This window comes from Mesoplodon bidens (genome assembly GCF_964165515.1).
Source record: "Mesoplodon bidens genome assembly, chromosome: 13".
NCBI lineage: Eukaryota > Metazoa > Chordata > Mammalia > Artiodactyla > Ziphiidae > Mesoplodon > Mesoplodon bidens.
In genome coordinates, this window is record NC_138169.1 from 12,392,465 (window position 1) to 12,418,870 (window position 26,406).

General features: G+C 50.4%; 1 protein-coding gene across 1 annotated transcript in view; it reads left to right on the forward strand.

The window, feature by feature from the left end:
• Positions 1–12,033: 12,033 nt before the first annotated feature.
• Positions 12,034–26,406, forward strand: part of NOS1 (nitric oxide synthase 1) — a gene marked incomplete at its 5' end in the record, with an annotated part of 98,104 nt that continues 83,731 nt past the window's right edge. The window contains 1 exon segment of the mRNA XM_081252114.1: positions 12,034–12,737. Within this exon segment, the coding sequence (XP_081108240.1) occupies positions 12,034–12,737 (704 nt within the window).

Sequence of the window (26,406 nt, forward strand, 5' to 3'; positions counted from 1 at the left end):
TACTTTGGATGAAGCCGTGGTATGTACTTAAGGGAAAAATGAGTCAAATTTAAAGAAAAATAGTAAATAAATAATTGCACAGTGTGAGACAGAGGTATGGCACAAAGATATGAAGGTGGCAAGACCAGTTGGCGAAACATGATATTATTTCATGGAATCGTCGCAAGAGCCCTGCAAAGTAGATACTATCAATATTTGCCATTTTCCATATGAAGAAATAGAGGTGCAGAGATGCTAAATGTCATGCCCAAAGCCACAGTCAATCACTGGCAGAGTCAGGATTTGAACCCAGGACCTACAATCTTAACCATGACATTCCCCCATAAGCCTTTCTTCCCACCCCTGTGATGCCAGCTAAGATGCTGTTCACAGTGACATCATTCTCTTTTTTTTTCTGTGATTTTATTTCAGGGGAAAATTTGCAGAGCTCTGTCCAGTAAGGCTGAATCAGGTGGGGTAAGGCTGAATCAGGTGGGGTAAGGCTGAATCAGGTGGGAATGTGTCACTCAGTGCCGAGGAAGGGATGCCTTCTAGGGGCTTACCAGGTGTACTGGAACAACAGGAGATAAAGACTCAGCCAGCTCAGGTAACCCAGGTGGAGCCACTAAGGAAAACATATAGGATCTGGGACTATGTATTCCCTCCAGTTGGAGGAAGGAGGCTGGTTTCCACTCAGATCTTGTTGGAATGAGTAGGCACAGACTGGCTTGAAAGAAAAAGCTCCATTTAGAGAAAAAGGTGTCACTCCAGGAAGGGTTTTTGTAAAAATACCAGGTTAAGAGAAGAAGCAGATATGGAGTTAAGGATGACTGTTGTGTGAAGCGCTGAGCCATTCTCAGTAGCTTTAACCCGGGGAAATGAAGACAGGGTAAGCACCAGCCAGAGGGCAAAAGCTGGGACAGACGCAGAGAGCTCTCAGGAAGGTGGGCATCCCATCAAACACCTGGACCAACTGGGAGTACCCGTGACAGGACCCAGATCGCTGAGCACATCTGCCGCTTCATCGAGCAGCTTCTAAATGTGACCTTCCTTGTCTCTCTTTAAAACTCACTATCTAGCAGGGTCCCACGGTCAAATAAATACCTACAGGGTCCTGGCAAGAAACAAATGAGTGAGGCGGCTGCATGGGGGCTGGGGGGAACTGGAGAGCTCATGCCCTATGTAAAGGGGGCATCACCTCTCACTCCAGCTGTTTGCTGACATTGAGAAATGCAGACCATGTATGAATGCACCTTCCAATAACCCAAGAAAGCCAGAAATTTGTCTTTCATGTGAAACTTACAGTCATCTGTATGCCTGTGGGCTGTTGTTTGTAAAATCTGACCAGAACCTTTTTGAACCAAGTGATATCCTGGCTCTGAAGTAGACAGTTTTGTGCAGAACAATTTATAGTTGGGTGGAAATTGAAATTTCATTTGAAATTGCCATTTTTGTAGGTCACAGAATGATTCAATATCTGTAGTTGTACATGGTTCACGCTAATATTACCACACTCCCTAGACTGAAGTGTTCTGGTTGAAGCTTCATTCGACTGCAAAAATGTAGCACAGGCATTTAGCAGCAAACCGGACCAGTATTTCTTAAACTGTAATGTACATACCAATCACTCGGAGGTCTTCTTTTTTTTTTTTTTTTTTTTGCGGTACGCGGGCCTCTCACTGTTGTGGCCTCTCCCGCTGCGGAGCACAGGCTCCGGACGCGCAGGCTCAGCGGCCATGGCTCACGGGCCCAGCCGCTCCGCGGCATGTGGGATCTTCCCAGACCAGGGCACGAACCCGCGTCCCCTGCATCGGCAGGCGGACTCTCACCCACTGCGCCACCAGGGAAGCCCCGGAGGTCTTCTTAAAAATGCAGATTCTGAGTTGTAGGTCTGGGGTGGGGACTGAGACTCTGCATTTCTAACCAGCTCTTAGGTGATGTCTGTGGTCCATGACCACACCTCACATAGCAAGGCATTAGACCATGGCCATCGTTGGTGATTTTACAAGCTCCACTGAGATCCCCCCTCTTCAGCTCTCCTTTTCCTAAATCCAAGTGCTGTTACCCAAATATGTGAAGTTTCATTTATTTCTTCTTTCATTTGTAGTGGGCTATTTATCACTTCTTGGGGCTTCCCTGGTGGCGCAGTGGTTGGGAGTCCGCCCGTCAATGCAGGGGACATGGGTTCGTGCCCCGGTCCGGGAAGATCCCACATGCCACGGAGTGGCTGGGCCCGTGAGCCATAGCCGCTGAGCCTGCGCGTCCGGAGCCTGTGCTCTGCAACGGGAGAGGCCACAACAGTGAGAGGCCCGTGTACCGCAAAAAAAAAAAAAAAAGAGTTTCTTTCATTCTTATCCTTTCTTTCATCCCATCATGTTCTATCTGCTTGTAGAAGGCAGAGCTGGAAAGTCCTTCTGGACACTTCCTTCTTTCTAACCCCAGACATCAGTCACCAAATTTTGTTGACTCAGCCTCCTAAATGTCTCTTAAATCTACCCACTTTCCTCCTTCCTCCCTTTCACTACCCATATTCTAACCACCATCATCTCTCATCTCTGGCCTGCAGCAGCCTCCTAACCGAACTGCCCATAGCCAGCCTTGCTTTTCCATCCATTTTCTATCCAGCATCTTAATAAAATCTAAATCTAACCACAGAACTTCTTTTCCCAAATTCCTCCGGTGTTTGCCATCGCTATAAGAATAAAGTCCAAAATCTTTAACTTGACTCTCAAGAGAACTTCACGATCTAGCTCCTGAAGATCTCTCCAGCTTTGTAAAATGTTGACTTTCTTCTCCAACCACAGTGGACTTTGTCCAGTGCCTCGAACCTGCTCCCTCCCACCTCTAGTGCCTTCTCTCCTCCACCTCTTGCACCCCTTCATCTGGCCAACTCTGTCTCCTAACTCTTCTTCCAGGAAGCCTTCCTTGACCACCACCACTCAGACTAATGTTAAGTGTCCTGTCCACGCTCCCATTAGCACCCTGTATTTCCACTTTGTTCTACTCACTATACTTGTCACTAATGTCTCTCTCTACTCCCTGCTTCACCCCTGGCTTGGGAGATCTGAGGGTAGGAATGCTGTCTGTCTTGTCTATTCTTACATTCCCAGTGCCAAGCTCCTTGCCGACCCAGCTGGGAGCTGTGTAAGGGTTAATGAATGAATAGGTGATGTGAATGAAAAAAAAAAAAAAAAAAAGGAAAGAAGAGAGGAAGGGAAGGAGAGAAAAGGGGAAAGAAAAAGAAAGTAAAAGAGGGTAAGTTTTATCAGGGATAGAAAATATGTGCCATCTTCTTGTAATGACTCTTATCTGTTTCAGAGACCATTGGTCATATGTTTCCTTTTTATAGTAATGAGGCCAACCTCTTGGTCATGATTATGTTCACATATCTGGGCTGAGATACTTCATTTTCCTCAAGGTGTCATCTAAAAATAATAGAAGCACCATGCACTTTACATGGATTATCCCATCAAATGTTTTCCCATTCACTTATCCCATGTAACTTATTGCTTCTGCTTGACAGATGAGGAGGCTGAGGCTAAGAAATGGTAGAGGAGGGTCACAAACCCTTGTCTTTCCAGCTTCAATGCACATGCCTTTAACCCCTGTGATGTGGTGTGTCTGTCAAGAGTGGGGGCAAAGGTACATCTGTGAGGATTTTTGTGCCACTGAGGGGGTCCATGGATGGAGAGAATTTAAGAACCTTCACCCCAAACCCTGGAATTTTCTGTCTGTGGGATGGATATAGTGCTGTACAGCCAGCTGAACTAGCTCATAGAAATGAGCTTTGCAAAATGAAGATGAAATGAAGTTTTCATAATTCCCCAGATCTATTCCAACATAGGAATGACAGCCCTGTAGCTCTCTCCTGCTGATGGACTGGACCAGTAATACCCCCACCCCACCCTAGTGGTATTGACTCATCACCAACTTCCAGTGTCTGAGTTTCTGGCTGCTTCTGTTGAGTACGTTCCAACACACCAAATTCTGTCCTTTCAGTATTCTGAGGAGGAGCCGGTGACAGGCTCCCATTCCACTGGAAAGCAGGACCAATCTGTGTGTCCACAGCTCTTACCTGGTCCTTCTGCACAAAGCACTTGAAGCAACATATGTCCATTGGACACTACAGACAGCCAGTAGAATAATGGCTGCTTGCGTTTTAATTATTAGTAGCAGGAGTGGGGAAAGTATCCATTTATTGAGCACTTACCATTGCATATGGTGCATAGTAAGAACTCAGAAAATACTAATTATTATCTCATTCCATCCCCACACACACCCTGAGGAGATGCTATTATCATTCCCATTTTATAGATGCAAAAACTATGACTCAGAGACGCTAAGTGACTTGACCACCATCACAAAGCCACATGGAGAAGCTAGGGTTCAAATGCAAGATAGTCTGACTTCAAAGACCTTGTTCTTTTTTTAAAGGTGATACAAAAACATAGTACAAAATAAATAAACAATATGAAAATATGTAATAAAAGTGAGCTTCCTCCTCCAACCCCACCCTTAGCCTCCTAGTCCCCTTTCCCAGAAGCAACTTCTGTTACCAATATCTTGGGTGTTTTTCCAGAGATATTCAGTGGATCTCCAAGCTTCCATGGAAGTATAAATGAATAAATACAATGGGTATGCAAATATATTTATATATTGGTGTTCTCCACCTTGCTTTTTTTTTTTTTTTTTTGTGGTACGGGGGCCTCTCATTGTTGTGGCCTCTCCCGTTGCAGAACACAGGCTCTGGACACGCAGGGCCAGCGGCCATGGCTCACGGGCCTAGCCGCTCCGCGGCATGTGGGATCCTCCCGGACCGGGGCACGAACCCATGTCCCCTGCATCGGCAGGCGGACTCTCAACCACTGCGCCACCAGGGAGACCCCACCTTGCTTTTTAAAATTAACAATGTGTCTTAAAAGATCATTCCCCATTGGTCCTTTTAGGTCTAATCCCCCCCCCCTTTAATGCCTGCACTGTATTCCATTACAGGGATGTGCCATAGTTTATGTAGCAGTTCTCTATTAATGGATATTCAGATTTTCTTAATCTCTTGATATTCTGAACAACCTACAAGGAAGAGAGGTGTGTGTGTGTAAGAATGTTTCTTCCTGTTTATCTGTAGGGGAAAGTCCTAAAATTGAATTGCCAGGTCGAAGATCTGTGCAGGGCTTCCCTGGTGGCGCAGTGGTTGAGAGTCCGCCTGCCGATGCAGGGAACACGGGTTCGTGCCCCGGTCCGGGAAGATCCCACATGCCACGGAGCAGCTGGACCCGTGAGCCATGGCCGCTGAGCCTGTGCGTCCGGAGCCTGTGCTCTGCAACGGGAGAGGCCACGGCGGTGAGAGGCCTGCGTACCGCAAAAAAAAAAAAAAAAAAAAAAAGATCTGTGCATTTTCAGTTTTGGTGTGGATATTGTCAAACTGCCATTCAAAGAGGCTGTACAAAGCAGCGATAGAAGAGAGTGGGGATTTCCCAAAGCCTCCTATCGGGGTTTACTGTCAAACGCTAAACAGTCCTTCATCCTTGCCCTCCTGACTCTGATGCTCCTTCCTGCCCCTGAGGTGGGGGCATTATTAGATCTGGGAAGATCACAGACAAACTGTAGCTGTGAAACTGGGGGAATTATATGGCTGGGGAGACCCCGTGGCACCAGGGTGCCCGTGTCTCTGGGATCCCCAAGACAGAGAACGCCAACTTAACTCCCTGGCTTAGAGAGGTTGGCGGGTTTGTAGTTGTGATTTGCTGGAGTGGGAGAAAGCACGTCAGTTTGATTCCCAGGTAGCGTTCTCTCTGGGGAAGGACTGCAAATTAGCAGTTCGGGAGATGTAAGGAAGTTGGTTGTTTTGCTGTGTTTTGTTGTTTGGTTTTTTTTTTACAGAGCACAGTTGGGTTACGGTTTTGGTCTTTTGTTTTTATTGGGGGTGGTGATATTTTGGTTTTAAGACATGGAGGGCTTAGGATTTGTTTTTAAATGAGATTGGAAGGAGATGGGAAACAGGGTCGTGACTCCATTAGAGATTTTGTGGGTGTTTGAACTGAAAACAGCCAGGAGTTCTTCACAGGCTGGATGTTGTTTTCTTTAATATTTAGTGGTAATACACATTAAAGTGGTAATACCTGTGATCTTAAAATAATAATTTAAATGAGATTCAAATAGAAAAAAAAAGTAGTGCAAAGTCTGTCTCCGTCCTACTACTGATGTCCAATATTTCTGCTAAGATGCAGCCAGTGATACCCGTTCCTTCCAGAATATTCTCTACATTTACATGTGCAGAATGTATGCATTTGCACCTTTCTTTTTTCACCTAATGATATATCTTGGAGCTCATTTCCTACCTGTAAATAGAGATCTGCATCATTTTTTAAATGAAACATTCATTGCACAGATGGGTTAGATTTCAAACGACATTCGGACAGCAAGATGTTGGGTCCTGGACTATTAGCCTAGGTGACCCCCTACTATGACCTCTCTCTTCACATGGTTTGAGGTGGGTCTTCTCTCTCCCCCACTCCTACCCCCATCACACCTAATATTCCAGTGGTCAACCTCAAAAAGTGGGGAGATGTTTGCTCACCGTCTGTCTCATTTTTCTGGCTTCTTTAGAAAGCAGGAGTATCTTCTGCCTGCCTAGGTTATTAGTAGATGATCAAGGGGACCTCAGGGACAGTGGGGTGGCAGGGAGGAGCTCTGGTTCAGGATCCACGAGAGTCAGACTCTAGACCTCCACTGCCCAATGGCAATGCAGTGTGAGCACATGTGTGATTTTTAACTGTATAGTAGTTGCATTTAAAAGCATCAAAAGCAACAGGTGAAATTAATTTTCATAATTGTGCTTAATCCAGTATACCGAAAACATGATCCTTTCAACATGTAGTCGATATTGGAAATTATTGAGATATCTGACATTTTTTTTCCTCCTAGTCTTTGAGACCCCATGTAGATTTCACTCTTTTTAAAATTAATTAATTAATTTATTTATTTTTGGCTGTGTTGGGTCTTCGTTGCTGTGTGTGGGCTTTCTCTAGTGCGGCGAGCGGGGGCTACTCTTCATTGCAGTGCGTGGGCTACTCATTGTGGTGGCTTCTCTTGTTGTAGAGCACGGGCTCTAGGTGCACGGGCTTCAGTACTTGTGGCATGCGGGCTCAGTAGTTGTGGCCCGTGGGCTCTAGAGTGCAGGCTCAGTAGTTGTGGTGCACGGGATTAGTTGCTCCGCGGCATGTGGGATCTTCCCGGACCAGGGCTCAAACCCGTGTCCCCTGCATTGGCAGGCAGCTTCTTAACCACTGCACCACCAGGGAAGTCGAGATTTCACTCTTATGTCACATCTCAAGGAACCAGTCACAATTCAGGGGTTCCATGGCCACATGTGGCTAGTGGCTGCCCTATTGGACAGACAACTCTAGACACCCCCAACTCTGGCTGATCCATGTTGAATGAACACCCTCCCCCTCACTTCTCCAGGCCTCTGTTTCCTTATTTTTGAGTAGGGGAGCTGGGCAATCTTTTGGATTTTAATGGCTGCTCATCATCCTAACATGGGCCGACGTTCAGTGCTAAGAGTGAAAAGCCATGGGCAAGCCAGGACAAGCGGTTCTCCCTATTGTATCTTAATGTCCACATCTGTAAAATGGGGATGATTGAACGCGCTGAGTCAGGGTGAGGATGACAAGTATGGCAGCTGACGAGGATGTGTTTTGGGGGAGGCATCATCTTAGGGGATTGTCTTTGGGATTAGGATCAACCCTGGTGAGTGCCCAGCCCCCGCTGGGTTAGAGCCAGGGCTGCCCTCTAGTTTATTCCTCTGAACCTCAGTCAACTTGTCCTTCTGTAAAGTGGGGATAAAAATGACACGTGCTTTACAGAGTCACTGTCAGGATGAAATAAGACACCCGTGCAGAGGGCTCAGCACACAGTAAACTCTCCATCACTAGAAACTGCTACTGTTACCATCCCTCCAGATGCAGACGTGGACCCAGGATGGGGAGTGGCATACCCAAGGTCACACAGCGAGAGGGTAGTAGCTGGTCTACTTTGGCTCCCTCCTTCTCCCTGGCAGGCATCCCCAAAAGCCAGCCGTGAATTTCTTCGCAGCAAGATAAATGAAATAAATACACCTGAAATCACTGAACTACTCCAGTGAGGCCTGGGTCCAAGTACTGTTTCCATGGTACGTGCTGTGGCGTGCACATGCATGTGATGTGTTTAAAATCATGGCTCCAAAGGTCTGAGCTAGGTTGGGGGGATACCCAGCACCCGTCTTCCTGTATCCAGTGCCTCGTACCATGACTGGCGTGAGATTCCTTTGTGTGCTTTCAAGCATAGGGCCCCCTTCTAGATGGCACATGACGTACGTTTGGAGAGGCTGTGACAGAGGAGAACGTGCACTGAATTAACAGCCAGGAAACCCGAATCACTACATATTATGTAACAATAACAGGAAGCCGTTTCTTCTGAGCATTTGCTCTGCGAAGTTACTGAAACCCTTGCACTTACTATTTTATTTAATCCTCCCAGTTACCCAGGGAGGGAGGAATTACTTGACCCATTTTACAGATAAGGAAACTGAGGTTTAGAGAAAATAAAGAACTCACCCAGAAACACACAGATAGAGCCAGAAAGGACCTTAAAAATCTTCCCTGTGGCAGAAGGGGGGACAACCGTCCTGGGCGGCCCAGGATTGAGGCGGCTCCTGGATACTGGACATTCGCAAAGGACAAGAGGGTCTCCTTCCAGCAGCATAGTGTATTCTTTGGGGATATCGAACCTGATCACGGTCAGCATGAGGATGAACATATGGCAGCAGATGAAGGTGTGTTTAGGGCGGGGCAAGAGGGATAGTGTTGAGGGATTATTATTAAGATTAGGATTTTGCCCCTGGTGAAGGTTCAGAAGCCACTTGCTTAGGCAGAGAGCTTGTTCAGCCCCACCCTGTCTGTCAGCAGACGCTGAATATCACTGCCTCTCCTAAGCCCTGCCTCTCTCCAGTTCCTTCCAAAGATCAAGCTGTCTTTCTAGGGCCAAAGTCTGAGAAACAGCACTTCAATTTCCCAAGCACCAGCCAACAGCCTCCTCTGATTTAGAAAGCAGCTGAGAAAGAGAGAGGAAAAGCTGGGCGTGGCCAGGGAGGTTTGGGGGTTGCTTTATTTCTTTTTTCTTTTTTTTTTTAAATTAATTAATTTATTTTTGGCCACATTGGGTCTTTGTTGCTGTGCACGGGCTTTCTCCAGTTGCGGCGAGCGGGGACTACTCTTCGTTGCGGTGCGCGGGCTTCTCATTGTGGTGGCTTCCCTTGTGGAGCATGGGCTCTAAGTGCATGGGCTCAGTTGTGGCTCGCGGGCTCTAGAGCACAGGCTCAGTAGTTGTGGCGCACGGGCCTAGTTGCTCCGCAGCGTGTGGGATCTTCCCGGACCAGGGCTGGAACCCGTGTCCCCTGCATTGGCAGGCGGATTCTTAACCACTGCACCACCAGGGAAGTCCCTATGTCTTTTTTCTTAAGCCAAGTCCTGGCTCTGTCCTTTGGTAAATTCTGGCCCAAGCCAGTGTGGGGAAGAAGAGAACTGGGGGGCCCCGCCTCCCCAAGAGCTCACCTTCAAATCCCTTCTTGAATTAAAGAACGGAGCCCAAATGCCAAACTTGGACACTCAGGAGAGATCTGGAGGTCCCAGCTGTCTCTGCCTGCAACTAAACAATGAGCATCCTGGGTTTGGTACCCAGAAAAATGGGGCTCCGGGAGAGTTAAGGAAGCAACAGCCGGGGTGGGGGCTGGGGCCCAGGTAGGGAGGTGGACCAGTCCTCCCCAGTGAGGAATGACATAACAGTTCTGGATGGTTTTCTCTGCAAACCAGAGCCCTGACAGCAAGATGCTGAAAGACACTCCGCCTGTCAACACATGGGCCGCACACGCTCACACACACAGCAGAGAAATGACACAGCACGAGGGCGATGCATGAATACAGAGAGAGAAACACACACACACGGCGACACCAGATGGAGAAGGCAGCCGGGCTGGGTCTGGGTGTTCATGATCCCCTCACCCACAGAGAGGGGCTGGCGGAGTTGCATAACGCAAGCTGCAAAAGGGGCAGGTTGAACTTGCTAACCACCACCCACCTTGAGGGGGATCCAGGAGGCAGTGCCTCCTTCTCAGGGTGTCATCTGCACCCACCCCCTACTCTCAGAGGCAGCAGGAGTTTATCAGCTGCCCCAGCCCTGGGATGACCCCGGGAAGTCACTAAAAGGAAAACAAGGGAGTGTCACTTTGTTAGTAGTGGCAGATGGGGGCTCCCTCCTTGTGCGAAGGAATTTTGAGGATGCTGGCAGCAAGGGCTGCCAGGGTAGAGAGGAGACTGAGGCTCGGGCTGGGGGACAGGAAAAGAGATGGAGGGATTCTCTTCCACCCCCGACCCCACCCACAAGCCACAGATCGCCTGCCCCCCCAGACACGTAAGGCACGCTTCCACAGCTGCCCGCTGTGCACGTGCCACAGGTGCACACACCTCACGTGCACCACAACATCTCCAGCTGGCCTCCCTATGGGCCTTTGGTATCCCATTTACTTCTCTGAGCCTGGGGGAGCTGGTGGGAGTTGCAAAAATCACTAGATTATACACTTTTTTAAACTAGAGTATAAACTTAAAAGCTCATGCTCAAGAGTGGAGCAGATCTGAGTTCAAATCCTCCCTTCACCATCATTCTCCACATGACCTTGGACTGAACCTGCCCAAGTTTCAGTCTTCTCGTCAGTTGAAGGGTTACTGTGAAAATCAAACGAGAAAAAAACATTAAGAATGTACGTGCTCAGCAAGTGCCCGCTGTCTTTAGTCTCTGGGGCTTTTTCTTCTTCATTCCACAAATATTCGTTGAGCACCAGCTGTGTGTTTACCTAACAGTCCGTGCTTCCTAATGTTTCTCCGTTAGGGTTTCAGACAGCCTGTGGTACACACACGCTCTCCAGAGTTTGGTGTGGACCCACGTCTTTGGTATTTATTATACCAATTTTGGCTTATCATGGTATGGAATGTGGCCAAGTCTGTCCTTTTGAACCTGGATGGTCGATAATTACAAAAATGGTCATAAAGTCCAGTTGACATCCCTCGTCGGTGGTTCCGTGGAAGGTGGCGTCATTCCCTGTCCCGTGGGTTTGTTGTGGGCGGGCTTTGGGAACAGCCAGAATGGAGAGTCCAGTGATCTTTGTCGGCCGAGCTCCTGACCTGAGGATGGAAAACGTTGCAAAACTCAGAGGGCCAGAGGCTGCGTGACAGGTTGGAGTGGTGACTTCTTGCGGTGGGAAAGAGATAAGAGAGGTCTTCTGGTCCTTGCCTTTTGATTTCTGGGGCTGACTGTCAGTGGTTCCCCCCAAGGAGCCCCTCGGTCTCATAGGGCTTTGATCCTGAGGGTGAAACCAGGCAATATGCAGCTGCCTGCAAAGGTATGCCCCTCGAGGAAGAAGGATTTCATTTCTAGGTTGGCTTCAGAACTCCAGAGCATCTTATGGCTAGACTTCTCAGTTGGCTGTGTTTCCCATGTTAGTTTTGAAGGTGGTGTTGGACACCCCACATCCATCTCTCTTTTTTAATTCTTTTCTTCCCCTCCCTTTTTCCTTCTCTTGACCTCAGGAGGCCCCAGACTGGATCTGCATCTAACGGGATGGCGATACCCAGAGGATAGTCCCCGCTAGCATGCGTCACCTCTAGACACAAACACCAGACCCGTTTGCTCCCCGGTGTGCCTGACCTGTTGCTTAGGGACACGTCCCGCTGCTTCCCCTGACGTCTGCCTGATCAGCCATCGCTTCCTTAGAGAATAAGGAAGGAGGCAGACACAGGAAATCATGCCACCGACGGCCCAATGACAACGAGTGAGTGACGCTGAGTTGACGTCAAAGGCAGAGAAGACCAAGACCAAGAGCAGCTCGCTCTCCAGATTCCCCTTGGCCCCTGCAGTGCCAGCCCCCCGCTGCTCCTCGTCACAGCCAGAAGCCTGGCTGCTCCCGGCGACATCATCTCGGCTTGACACATCTTGAGGTCTTCCGACCCTTGGACACTAGACACCATGGAGAATCACATGTTCAGCGTTAAGCAGATCCAACCTAATGTCATTTCTGTCCGCCTCTTCAAGCGCAAAGTGGGGGGCCTGGGGTTCCTGGTGAAGGAGAGGGTGAGCAAGCCACCTGTGATCATCTCCGACCTGATTCGAGGGGGCGCCGCAGAGCAGAGCGGCCTCATCCAGGCTGGGGACATCATTCTCGCCGTCAACGGCCAGCCCTTGGTGGACCTGAGCTATGACAGCGCCCTGGAGGTGCTCAGAGGTATTGCCTCCGAGACCCATGTGGTCCTCCTTCTGAGGGGTCCCGAGGGCTTCACCACGCACCTGGAGACCACTTTCACTGGGGACGGGACCCCCAAGACCATCCGGGTGACACGGCCCCTGGGTCCGCCAACCACAGCTGCCGATCTGTCCCACCAGTCATCAGCCAGCAAAGAGCACACCCTGGCAGTGGACGGGGCCACGGGTCCTGGCAATGGGCCGCAGCACGTGCCAGACCAGGGGCAGGAAGCTGGCTTGCTCTCCCACACCAATGGCCTGGGTCCCAGGCCCCCAAGCCAGGACCCTGCCAAGAAAAGTTCTGGGGAGAACAATAAACTGCTCAAAGAGATAGAGCCTGTGCTGAATCTTCTCACCAGGGGGGGCAAAGGGATCAACGGAGGGGGACCTGCCAAAGCGGAGACAAAGGACGCAGAAATCCAGGTGGACAGGTAAGCTGCACAGGTGCATGTGTGTGTACGTGTGTTGTACGCGAGCATGTATTGCGACTGTCTCGCAGCCCGGAAGCTAACCTGAGCGTCTCAGTCCTCTGCACACGTACAGCCACTCAACCAGACTTGCCTCTTGCCCTGAAAATTGCTGTTGCAGGAATGCAGTGGGCGTAACGTCTAGCACGTATCTCTTGCCATGAAACCCAGAGTTCTTAATCCTGGTAGCTGAGGTCCTGTCTTCCAGCAACCCCACAAGGTGGGGATTTTTGCAATCCACATTTCCCGAGTGGGAAGACAGAGGGTCAGAGAGGAGGGGCCTTTCCCGAGGTCACCCGGTGATGACAGGCACATGTACGTGGCAGGCTTGGGCGTGGGTAGATGCTGAGGCTCTGGGGAGAGGGAGGAAGCGCTGAGAGCTGAGAGCGGGGTTACCCTCAGCCCAAACTAGCTCTCTCCTGGTGATGGCCGGTCCAGGACAAGGAAGCTTTGAAAAGGAGGAAATGGAGGCAAAGTAGAGAATTGGCCCTGACGCCCCCAAAACACTGGAATTGCTCAGGTTTTATGGGAGCCAAGGCTAGCACTTGAAGAGCTGGGGACCAGCCCCTCTGTATGTGCCAGATTGGCATTTTCTGAATCTCTGGGGGAGGAGAGCTGGCAACTCAGTGGGTGATTCTAGCTCCTTCTCTGGCAAGGAGTCAGCAGCTGGATCAGGTGGTCGGGAACTAGTCAGGAGACAGAGAAAAGTTTCTCTCCACCTCCTTCCACTCCCATCTAAGGTCTAGCACTGACCCTACAGCCCACAGTGTTCCTAGGCAGACGCATCTTATTTACAGAGGGAGGCTCAGGTCTGAGCCCCCCAGAAATCCAGGCTGAGATTTCCCAGCTCCCTCCTCAAGGACCCCTGAGTGTCCCAAGAGCATTTAGAGGTCACCAGGACGTCCCTTGGGGGCCTGGATTAAAGTAGCTCCCCAAGCCCCTGAATGTATTCGTTTAACAAATGTTTGTTGAAGACCTACTGTGTGCCACACTCTTCTGGCACTGGGATAGAGCAATGAATAGACAAGTCCTCTGACCTTGACAGTGAAGGAAATTGACAACCCCCCTGACCTTTGGAAGCTTGCAGTACAGTGGGGAAGATGAAGACGTAAGCTACGTAGACCGTTCGTCATACGTGCTAAGTAGATAAATAGAGCGAGGAAGGCGTTAGGAAGTGTTGGGGAGGGTGACATTTCAGATCGGAAGCTGGGGGGTCTCACTAGGAAGGCAACATGGGAGGACCCAGAGGAAGGGGGAGAGGAAGGCTTGCAGCTTCATGGGGGAGGGGTGTTCCAGGCAGAGGGAGCGGCAGGTGCCAAGGTCCTGGGGTCAGGTGTGCCTGACACATTTGAGGAACTGCATGGGATCCAGTCCTCCTTCCTGGTGGGGCGGCCCCCAAACTACCCACTGGTGAGCCCCTCAGTCCGTGGAGCCCACCCCGGCCACCACTGCATCCTGGGGCTTTTCCAGCATCTGACACCAGGGCGAAAACTGAACCAGTGCCAGCAAGACCCCAAGTAGGCAGGTGGAGGCTCTGTCAGAAGGCTTGGGCAGAGGGGAGACAAAGGGCACCTGCTGCCCGTCCAGCCCCTGCCCTCCCAACCACCCCTTCTCACTCCTGTGAGTCCCCTGCACACACCCTGGAGCCTTTCCCACACCTTGGGTCCTGTCTCCACAAGAGACAGCGAGTCTTGGGCCCAAAACACAGGCCACGGTGTGGGCAGAGGTGGGAGCCCCCAGTGCCCTGCTGTCCATTTCCAGAGCTGGGGGCCAGGATCAGTCCTCGAGGTTCTCCTGGTGGCAGGGACCTGGTGCCTGATTCTCCCTCAACTGGGGAGGTCCCCCAGGCTAGAATCCAGCCCTCAGAGCAGCCACCTCCCAGGGGTCCCTACAGCAACACACCCAGTGGAGATGACGTGTTGAGCCTTGAGATAGCTTCTGGGCAGCCGGCAGGCCCCCCGAGTCTCGCTCCGTGGACTTAAATTCTAAGGCAGCTGTAGAGTCCAGAATCAATCACTGGCCTTGTTTCCCAGGAGGCCTTGGAAGTGTCCTCAGAGGCTCCTGGGCACGGCCTTCCCCCCCCAATCCTATACATGCCCCCCATCCTTAGCACCACCTCTCCCAGGAGGAGCAGCAAGGCAGTGAATGGGGCCATCTCACTGTGTGGGGCAGCTGAGCCCCTGTACTAATGTCCCATGTACTTGGTTCTGATTCTCAGCTGGGCACAGGGTGGGCGTGAGGTGTGAGCCTCAGAAACTCCGGGGGCTCTATTTCAGTCCCACCCTGGCCCCGGGAGCCTGAATCACCAGGTATGATGTGGAGAAGTCCCTCCTATCCCTGGGAGCTGGGCCCTCCATCCAAGGAGCCAGTCTGGACACCAGACTAAGATGAGATCGTCGAGTGTAACGAACTTTAATGGGAGCCCCTCTTTGTAGCCAAGCCCCAAGGGGCTTCTCCAAATACCATCTCAGGGAAGCAGCCTTGTGTCCGCAAGAATGAGGGAGGGACACAGCGGTCTGCTGTGGGGCCCTGCTCTCGCAGCCCTATTTTACCACCTCAGGAGGTTACATCTGAGCTCTCAGCTGCCCTCGTCCATTCAGGGTCCTCCATCCAGGGAGCCCACATCGGTCTCACGTGCAGTGTGATTGACCAAAAGTAGCCGAAAAAACTGCTTTGGTAGAGGTATGATTTGGGAGAAACTGACCCAGGGCAAGCATATGCCTCCACGAAACCCACTAAGATGAATGGTTCTAAGGTTGAGTGATACTGTGTAATAGCATGTGTTCCCCCAGCTCAATGGCGAGATGCGAAGCTCCCCCCCCGTTTTTTTTTTTTTTTTTTTTCGGTGTGTGGGCCTCTCACTGTTGTGGCCTCTCCCGTTGCGGAGCACAGGCTCCGGACGCGCAGGCTCAGCGGCCATGGCTCACGGGCCCAGCCGCTCCGCGGCATGTGGGATCTTCCCGGACTGGGGCACGAACCCACGTCCCCGTCCCCTGCATCGGTAGGCGGACCCTCAACCACTGCGCCACCAGGGAAGCCCTCCCCCCCTTTTTTTAACGAATATTTTTAAATGTCCCCTTCACTAACCAGAAGCTCATTCATGGAGCATAATACCTACCCACACTTTACATTTTGTAAATCAATATTATAACGCCCTAACTATAAAATAAAGGAGATAGAGCATAAAAGTCATTTATAATAAAAGAGCCTCTAATTTAATATATCAGTGCACAGGCATGGCTCCACCAGAGTGTCACATGTTTGCACCTAAAGATAGACTTGCTGCCAACACGACGGCGTCAAATGCAGATTGACACAGGCGTGTTGTGTTGGCAACTCAAATGCCACCTGCAGCGTCACCTTGGTGATGTGATTTTCCAAAATGGTGAATGATTCCTGATAAAGCGATATCCTGTCTTTCTTTGATTTACCCAACAGTTGCATGCATGGAAAGTTCAGTGTAATTTAAAGCCAAATTTATACATAAGCCCAAATTGAGATCTTGGCTGGGAAATGTAAGCACGCTTTTTTATGTTAGTGGGTGTCCAAAGTTTGTGTGGCAGTCTGGATCCTTCTTCCTTGAGTGGGTTTGTCGCTGGTATTGCAGGAGGCCCCTCACCCCCCCCATGCCACCTCCCTCCCGCTGTGATGCCAAGAGCATTTGCCATCACCGTAACAACCACAAAAGCGCTCCCCAAACTGTCTGCTCACGGCTGAAGTAAGTGTCTCATTACGCATCAGTGTCCCAAGTCAGGAAATGCAATTCAGAGGCAGCATGTTCTTCAGGGCCCCTCTTGGGGCTGCTGGCCTGGGAGGATTCAAGCCCCTTGGAGCACAGGGCTGCCTGGAAATGACTCATCCTCCCAGGGGCCTCTCCATCCAGGCTGCTTTTTGGGGTGGGGTCAGACTGGCATCCCAGATGTTAGATGACAATGAAGCCAGCTGCCTGCCAGGCCCAGAGCCCCACATCCAGGTCTCACTCGGTGTCCGCGGCTTCTGGGTCCGAGCAGAGGCTGGGCCATCACTGGTTCTCAGCAGCGACCTTGACTCTTCTGCCCTCTTGGCCTCATTTTCTTCCTCCGTCCTTCTTTTCTCTTGGCTGTGGACTTATTCCCCTGCTCTGTCTAATCCCTTTCCCTCTTGGGGCACCCCTAGTCCTGTTGTTTGGCGTGCTGGCCCTTATTTGTGGAGAGAAGTGATATTTACTTTAGACACAGTCTCATCCCTTCATCCCAGGGGGAGGTGGCCCTGGCAGGCAGTGGCAGCCGGTGAGGGATGGTCAGGAAGGAAGGTGGTGATTTGGGGACCTTCTGTACTTGGGAGCGGTCACTTTAAAATGCTGCCTGTCAGAGGATATCCAGGTTGCTCAGCTTGCTGCCCTGAGGGAGGGTTCTAAAGAGGCCAAGGTCTCCGGTCCAGCATCCATCTGGACTAGCTGGTCAGCCTCGCCCTGTGCTCTGATAACTTCTCATCCACTCACAGGGCCCTTGGTTACTTACAAGAGTACCTTCACAACAGTCAACTCTTCAGAGCTTGCATGAATGCAGCTCCCTAAGTAGCACCTGTAGTTTTAGCCCCCGTTTATATAAGAAGGAACTAAAGCTCAAGAGAGGTGAAGCAGCTTGCCCAGGGTCACACAGCACTGGCCACAGGGTTCTATCCAGGTTCTACCTAGACGTCTCACAGTGAGTGTCTACAGTTAAAGAGAAACCAGACAAGAGAATGTGGCTGGAGGAACGGAAGTCAATTTCAACCCTATAGAATCAGCTTAATTGGGGGAGGTGGCCTCCTTCTATGACAAGCCTGAGTTTTATCATCATCATGTTGGTCAGCCTCTGCTGAGCACTCCAGGTGGGGCTGGCCCCAAGCTGCGGTCTTCACATCAAGTAATTCACTTTCTCTGCGTAGCACCCCGTTTTCCTGATAAGGAAACCAAGGCTCAGAGAGGTGCAGTCACTTGTGCCAGGTCACACAGCCAGCCCATGGCGAAGCCAGAACTCGACCCTAAACCCATACTCTTGACCTCTACTAACTTTGTAGATTGCACTGTTGGCCACAGTGCCCTTGACCACTAGCCATCAAATTTCTGTGGACATCAGAATATTTTCTCAGTCTGAAGGGGAAACCGAGGCCCTGAAGTTGTCATCTACTAAAGACAGCCCCCCTGGAGAACTGATCTCAGACCAACCAATGACAGCATTGATTCCAGGACTGTCTGCACTAGAGAATCTCCTCCTAGGCTGCACTTGACATGCCTCATGGCTTTGAATCACTCTGGTGGCATTTTTCAACTAAGGAATTGACTCTGGTAACTTTGTCATCACGCTGAATCTGGGTTCAACTTTTCATTCTCACCCTGAACATTCGAGTGTGAGTGGCTTCCCCAGTCCAACCTTTCCTGGGTGGGGGACAGGGGTCCTATTTATAGCAGTTATTGCTCTTGCTCTGTTCCCTCCTCCCATCTGTATCCCTGCCACCTGGCCCAGTGGGCACCCAGACCCTCATTCTGGGGCAGAGCTATGGAAACAAGCCCACCCACCTCAAATCGCATGTAACCAGAGGGCTTCTCTCCATCTTTCAGTTGCTGGATATTTATGGAGCATCTATTCTGCCTCAGATACTGTCCTAAGAGCTGGGGATCCACTGATGATCCATTATAGAGTCATATCATAGGCAAGAAATGAATAATAAACAGACACATGCAATCATTTTAGATAGTGATACATGATGTGAAGGAAGTAATACATTGACTTCAAGAGAAGTGGCTTGGGGTTGGGTAGTGCTTTAGATCAGAAGGTCAGGGAAGGCTTCTCTGAAGGCATTTATACCGAGGCCACAAGGTGTGAACCATGTGAAATCTAGGGAAGTGTGTTCCTGGCAGAGGGTACAGCAGGAGCAAAGGTCCTGAGGCAGGGATGAGGTTGATATGTTCAAGGAACTGAAAGGAGGAGGCCTGTGGGGCTTGAGTTCTGCCAATAGGAGGAGAGTGGTAGGTGGTGAGGTCGGACACCTGGGCAGGGGCCATCAACCATCCCACCACCGTGCCATCCCTGTCCCTGTCACCACCCACTCATTGTATCAGCCATCCTTCCTGTGGCTACTGTAACAAATGACCGCAAACTTGGTGCCTTAAAACAACACATCTTGGGCTTCCCTGGTGGTACAGTGGTTGGGAGTCCGCCTGCCCATGCAGGGGATGCGGGTTTGTGCCCCGGTCTGGGAAGATCCCACATGCCGCGGAGCGGCTGGGCCCGTGAGCCATGGCCGCGGAGCGGCTGGGCCCGTGAGCCATGGCCACTGAGCCTGCGCATCCGGAGCCTGTGCTCCGCAACGGGAGAGGCCACAACAGTGAGAGGCCTGCGTACTGCAAAAACAAACAAAAACAAACAAACAAAAAACCCCACATCTTTATTCTCTTACATTCTGGGGGTCTTAAGTCTGGAGGCTCTAGAGGAGATGCTGTTTCCTGGGCTTTCCCAGGTTCTAGAGCTGTATCCCTTGCATCCCTTGGCTTATGGCCCCTTCCACCATCTTCAAAGCCAGCAGCACACCTACCATTTTGCTCCATGGTCACACGGCCTTCCTTTTCTGTGGTCAAATCTCCCTCTGCTTCCTTCTTATAAAGATAGTTGTAACAACTTTTAGGGCCCAACCAGATAATCCAGGATAATCTTCCTATTTTCAAGATCCTTAATTTAAGCACAGCTGCAAAGATGCTTTGTCCAAGCAAGGTAACATATATGGGTTCCAGGGACTAGGACTGGATATCTTTGGAGGCTGTTATTCAGCCTACCATGTGCATCCACCAAGCCCCCTCCCCGAGCAGTGCTGTGACCAGGCCCTGGACTGGCCGACAGCTGTCCCAGTCACTATCACCATCACGTCTCACTGGACTGGGTTCAGTGGCCTTGCTTCTAGATCCACCTGCCGCCACCCCCACCCCCACCCTGCCCCCTTTGCCACTCACCAGCTACATATTTTAGGAAAACCCCTTGACCTCTCTGGGCCTAACTTAGTTCCTCCATCGGTAAAAATGGTACATGCACAAGATGAGCCCTAAGATTCCTTCCAGAACAACCGTTCAGGTTCTTCCTGAAGGTCAACGGTAGCCATGCTTATTGCAGGCCAAGTACCCGACCGGTCCACCTCCTGTACAGCCATACCCGGAAGGTTCACTGCTGCCTTCGACCTCTCTGGAATACCACTCCAGGAGGAGGAGCTGCGACATCCCTTTAGGTCAGAGGTCACATACTGGGGGTTGAAGGTCATGAGTAGATCTCCCATGAGTTTTATCTGGCCTGCAGAGTTTACTGAAAAAGTGAATTTGTGGCAAAATAGATAAATCAAGAGATTTTACATTAAAACCGATTTCGAGCCTCTCAAAAAATAGATCAAAAGAGCTGTTAGCAAGAAGCCCACATCCTGGCGAGGCAATCAGCCATGGAGCTGGGATCCAAACTCAGCCCCAACCCCCCAGCCTGGAGCCTATAAACACGAGCTGGAGAATCGTGCCCCGCCTTTTTTTTTTTTTTTAATAAATTTATTTATTTATTTATTTTTGGCTGTCTTAGGTTTTCGTGGCTGTGCGCGGGCTTCCTCTAGTTGCAGCGAGCGGGGGCTACTCTTCATTGCGGTGGCTTCTCGTTGCAAAGCACGGGCTCTAGGTGTGCGGGCTTCAGTAGTTGTGGCACGTGGACTCAGTAGTTATGGCTCGCGGGCTCTAGAGCGCAGGCTCAGTAGTTGTGGTGCTCGGGTTTAGTTGCTCCGCGGCATGTGGGATCTTCCCTGACCAGGGTTCGAACCCGTGTCCCTTGCCTTGGCAGGCATATTCTTAACCACTGCGCCACTGGGGAACTCCCTGCCCAGCTTTGGTGACATTAGGAATGAGAGTCATGGTTGTTCCTGAGCTCAGAGGCCCTCGCCTCACTTCTCAGCTACAGCACTTGCCATGGAATTCCCGCTCTGAAGAGCATACTTTTCTCTTTATCAAGAACTTCCCCCTACTCCAGTGGGATGAAATGTGGCAGGAAAGCTGCACAGCGACCCCACACCCACTTCCACCGCCCCCAAGTCTTCCAGCTTCAGCTCAGCTCCCATCATCCGCAACCAGGTAGAGGCGGAAGCCAAAGGCCACCGGCGTGTGGAGGGTGAGAAGGGGGCTGGGGGGGAGTGTGGTGTCTGCCGGGAGATGCAGGCAGGGCTTCCTGCCAGGGCCAGCTGCTCCTCGGCGGCCTCCTCGCCTGCTTGGGCCGGAGCAGGCCGTCCCCACCTCCACGCTGCGCCCTGCACACAGGCCGGGCCCACCTGCTCCCCATCCTGGGTCCTCGGGGTGGGTTAGTGGTCAGCACTGGGCCGACCGGCATACGTGCAAACTCCCTGTGGAGTCAGGCCCAGGACCCCCATCCCCCCTGCATGAGAGATCAGGGGAGCCTCGGTTGGAAGGATCTGGCAAAGGTCCTCAGAAGGTTTAGAGATGCTAGACCAACTCTTGGCTTGAGTATGATGATCCAGGTAGTCAAGTGGAAGAAAAGGGCTCTAGTTTAATCCTTGCCAAAAAGCACAGAAAATGCTCACCAGGTAGGAGGGAGAGCATCCTACCTGATCTTATGGGGGGAGGGGAAGGGGGGGGAAGAGAGGAGCTTGGGGGAGGGTGACATTTCTAACCAGGAGGGGACCTTGCTGCTCACTACAGGAGTCTAGCTCAGAGCTCTCCAAGAGAAACGGGTCTTCAAGTGTATCCTTGGCCGATGTGGGGTGCTTTATTTATTTATTTATTTATTTATTTTTGCGGTGCACGGGCCTCTCACTGCTGTGGCCTCTCCCGTTGTGGAGCACAGGCTCTGGACACACAGGCTCAGTGGCCATGGCTCACAGGCCTAGCCACTCTGCGGCATGTGGGATCCTCCTGGACTGCGGCATGAACCTGTGTCCCCTGCATCGGCAGGCGGACTCTGAACCACTGCGCCACCAGGTTAGCCCGTGGGGTGCTTTTGACAGTGCAGATTTTAGGCTTCCCGCTATTTCAGACTCTCTAGGGGGTGGGCTCAGGGGAATTTTAACAAGCCCTTCAATGGATTCTGATGCACCCTGAAGTTTGAGAACCACCAAACATGACCACATGATGGCTCTGGCCTCGCTGGTCTACCAGAATGCCAAGTCCACTGGAGGGTGGCCTCTCCAGGGGGATAAGGACACTGAGAGTACATGGCAGCCACGTAGTGAAGGCAGGTTCCTCCGTCCCATCTGGAAACAAGGGACAACTAGTAAATAAATCCTCATAGACCCTTGGGTGGGCGTGGAGCAAGGCTGGAAGGAACTGGGAAGCATGGGGTTGGGGTCCTCGGCTGCAGCTAAGCTGTGCTTCTCCACAGGGAGGAGTGTATTTCTCCCCCTGTCCACGGGGACACTGGGCAATGTCTAGACATTTTGGGTTGTCACAATGGGTGGTGGGGTGATGGGGGATGTTACTGGTATCTAGTGGGGAGAGACCAGGGATGCTGCTAAACATCCTACAAGGCACAGGACAGCCCTCACCACAAAGAATTATCAGACCCCAAATATCAAGAGCCCCAGGCCGAGAAACCCTGATCTAAATCAAGACCCCTCAGGCAGCTGGGCAGGACAGAGCCTCAAGAGTACTGGCCAAGGAGAGTCATCATCCAGGCTTCTCAGAAGTCAAGCCAGGCCCCATCCACTTCCGTCTGTGGGCTCCCAGGGTGTTTACTTAAATGAAGCAATGATACATTGGAGTTACCAAAATTGCATTTAGCTGATAAATACGTTCACCATCTCCGCCTCCTTTGGGGGGGATATTTGCTATCTAGACTTGAGGGTCTTCACGAGTGTGAGGTCCCATCAAATGGCTCCCTTTCCCCATAAGCCCTGTTCACAGCGAGTCTCAGCTGGGAGGACAGCGAGAAGGAGACATTTGTTTTTCAAGCTTCCTCCACTTCTCACTGGTGGTGTGATCTCTACAAGTGACTTAATCTCTCTGGGCTTCAACTTCCTTAGCTGTAAATAAAGATAAATTTAGCTCATGTTTGGTTAGTGCTGACTATGTAGTAGGCATTTTACAAGCATGCCCTTGTGTAACCCCCAGGAGAGGTGGCATGTGAAATGGCCCTTGAAGGACGAATAGGAGTTGGCTCTCAGCAGAGGGAAATGAAAGGGCATCCTGGGGAGGGCAAGGATAAACGTAGGGGTGGACATAGTGTGCTCGTTGGGAAGAGAGGAGAGTGGAGATCAGGGCTAAGAGTGATGGGAGGTGTGAGTCTAGAAAGGAAGCAGAGAATCCCCAAATTTCTGGGCTCTGTGAACAAGACATGATATGCCTCAATGGAATATTACTCAGCCATAAAAAAGGAATGAAATAGTGCCGTTTGCAGCAACATGGATGGACCTAGAGATTATCATACTAAGTGAAGTTAAGTCAGACAGAGAAAAATACATATCCTATGATATCACTTATATGTGGAATCTAAAAAAATGATACAAATGAACTTATTTACAAACCAGAAACAGACTCACAGACATAGAAAAAAACTTATGACTACCAAAGGGGACAGTGGGAGAGGGGAGATAAATTAAGAGTTTGGGATTAACATATACACACTACTATATATAAAATAGGTAAAAAAACAAGGTCCTGCTATAGAGCACAGGGGACTATACTCAATATCTTGTAACAACCTATAATGGAAAGGAATCCGAAAAAGAATATATGTATGTATAACTGAATCCCTTTGCTGTACACTTGAAACTAACACAACATTGTAAATTAACTGTACTTCAATTTAAAAAAAAAGAAAGGTCTGAGTACAGCATCCTGCCTGGGCCCCCATAAGCCCCCAGGGAAGACGCCCCTTTCTCAGGGGGAAGCCTTACATACCTTCAGTCTTTAGAGACATTAAGCCTTCGGCCGGCACTGCCCAGTGCTATGCCGCTAGCTATAAAGTGAAATAAAATTAAAAATGCAATTCCTCAGTGACAATGGGCACATTTCAAGTATTCAGTTGCCTCATGTGGGCCGAGGCTAAAATACCGACAACACAGGCAGACACGGAATGTTTCCAGTGACTCAGGAAGTTCTCCTAGACCATGCTGGCTTAGAAGAATCTTGACTGTTTATAAAGAATGAGCATTTTCTTTTCTCTGTTTCTGTCTGATCAGCCTGTAAGCAAATTAGTAGTCAAAGCAATAGCAGATGCCACAGGCTAGGCGCCGTAAGCTTTACCTCATTTAACCACTGCAGTCACCCCGTGAACTGGGTATTATTATTAACCCTATTTTGGAGATGAGTATACTGAGAATTAGAAAGGTTAAGTATCAGAAATATCCAAAGTCACACAGCTTATGACCAGCAAAGCTAAGAGTTGAACCCAGCTCCACCCAATCCACAGCCCATGTCTTAACCAGTAGGCTGACCGGCCCATACGAACCCAGCAAGCGGATACCTCTCAGGCTGAGCAAATTCATGGCCATAAACCACATATTCCCTTCAGACCTGTTTATCACGGACAGACTTGGGGTGGGGGTGGGAGCGGAGAATGTACCTAAATCTACTTCTGATTTTGTCCCCGGGTGCAGGAAGCAAAATAGCTCCAAGTCAGACGCTAATGGGTGTTCCCTATGGTCCCATATTAAAAATATTCTTCCCCTGATCATCACAGGACTGTCAAATAAGTGTGTGTTGACAGAACACTTCAAATGCATTATTTCAACAAAGGTGTTAAAGGCTTTAAAAAAAAAAAAAAAAAAAGGTTGATAAAAGGAATTCTCCCTGCAGATTCACACAAGACAAGCCATATGAGCGGTTTCAGAGTTGCCCAGGTAATTTTAACCCTGTAATTTTTGCAAACTGACCTCATTCAGTGAGAGATGTTGGATTACTTCCTCTTTAGCCTCTGGCTTAGCATAAGCATCCTGACTCTTTTTCCCTGTCTCTGTTTAAAAAAAAAAAAAAAAGAAGGATCTGAACCGAGCATCAGTTAGACCTAGTTTCAAATCCCAGCTCTGCTGTGTGCTTACTGCTGGACCTTGGGAAATTTACATAACCTCTCTGAGCTCAGTGTTTTTGTTTTTGTTTTTTTTTTGCTGTACGTGGGCCTCTCACTGTTGTGGCTTCTCCCGTTGCGGAGCACAGGCTCCGGACACGCAGGCTCAGCAGCCATGGCTCATGGGCCTAGCCGCTCCACGGCATGTGGGATCTTCCCAGACCCGGGCACGAACCCGTGTCCCCTGCATCGGCAGGCGGACTCTCAACCACTGCGCCACCAGGGAAGCCCTGAGCTCAGTTTTTACATCTGTAAAATAGGGCTTTTAGTATCTGTTGAGATTAAATGAAATAACTTCTGTGCTGGCACCTGGTACATTACGGACACTCAAACAGTACTAACCTCCTCTCTTCTCTGCTGAATCCCCATTTATGGTCATGTGATATCCTAGGATCAGGAGTTTTAGAGCTGAGAGGGACTGGAGTGACATTTACAGCAGCCATCTCAGCAGACAATTCCTCTGTTTATCACCATGTAGGTAAACCATTGACTTGGGAAATGTCTGTAATCAAGAACCACTCCTGGTGTGTTTTGGTGACATTTTAAAGAGGGTAAAACAGAATGTTCCCTCTGACAATTGCAGACCTCTCCAAGCAAGGTGAGCAGAAGTGGCTTTGACATGGGCCACCAGAATGCTGTGAAACAAAGCAAGGAGGGGGTTCTGGTTAGCACCCCTCCTTGTGAGCAGCCAGAGGGACCACTTACGGCCTTGTACTCAGAGCTTGGGCCCTGGCTTCTGATTCATCCCAAGTGACTGTCAGCGCCAGATTGGGGTTTGGAGGAGATTTTGGAGCCAGGACCAGGAGTCCCCAAAACTGGGAATGTAGAACAGAAGGCTGGATACGGCCAGCCTCGACACCTGGGACCAAAACTGAGATGGACCACAGAGCAAGCCACATCACCCAAAGTTGGGGAACAGACAGATACCGTAGAGTGAAACTGGATGGGAGGGTTAAAAAGAGGCAGATCGTTAGGAAGCAGGAGGGCAGTGCTCAGAGGGCAGGAGAACAGAGATGAGTCAGACTGATTGGGAGGTCTGGGTTTTGATGCAAAGTCAGTCCCATTTCAGCCATGACTTCTCTCCATCTCTGAGGATGGTCAGCCTGTGGAATCTAGCCAAGATAGCCTCTTCTTGAACCTATCAGAGCTCAAGGGCAGAGAGCCAGGAAAGCTTCATTGTTAAGAAGTCAACTTCCAGGGCTTCCCTGGTGGCGCAGTGGTTGAGAGTCCGCCTGCCGATGCAGGAGACACGGGTTCGTGCCCCGGTCCAGGAAGATCCCACATGCCGCGGAGCGGCTAGGCCCTGAGCCATGACCGCTGAGCCTGCGCGTCCGGAGCCTGTGCTCCGCAACGGGAGAGGCCACAACAGTGAGAGGCCCGTGTACCGCAAAAAAAAAAAAAAAAAACAAGTCAACCTCCAGAGTCAGGAACAAGCCTGGGTTTGAATCCCAACTCCATCATCCCTAGCTGTGAGACTTAGGCTAGTGATTTAAACTCTCTGAGCCTCAGTTTCCTCATCTGATAATGATTGTAAGGAAGATGATGGTGGTAATGAAGATGATGATGATGGTGATGCTGTA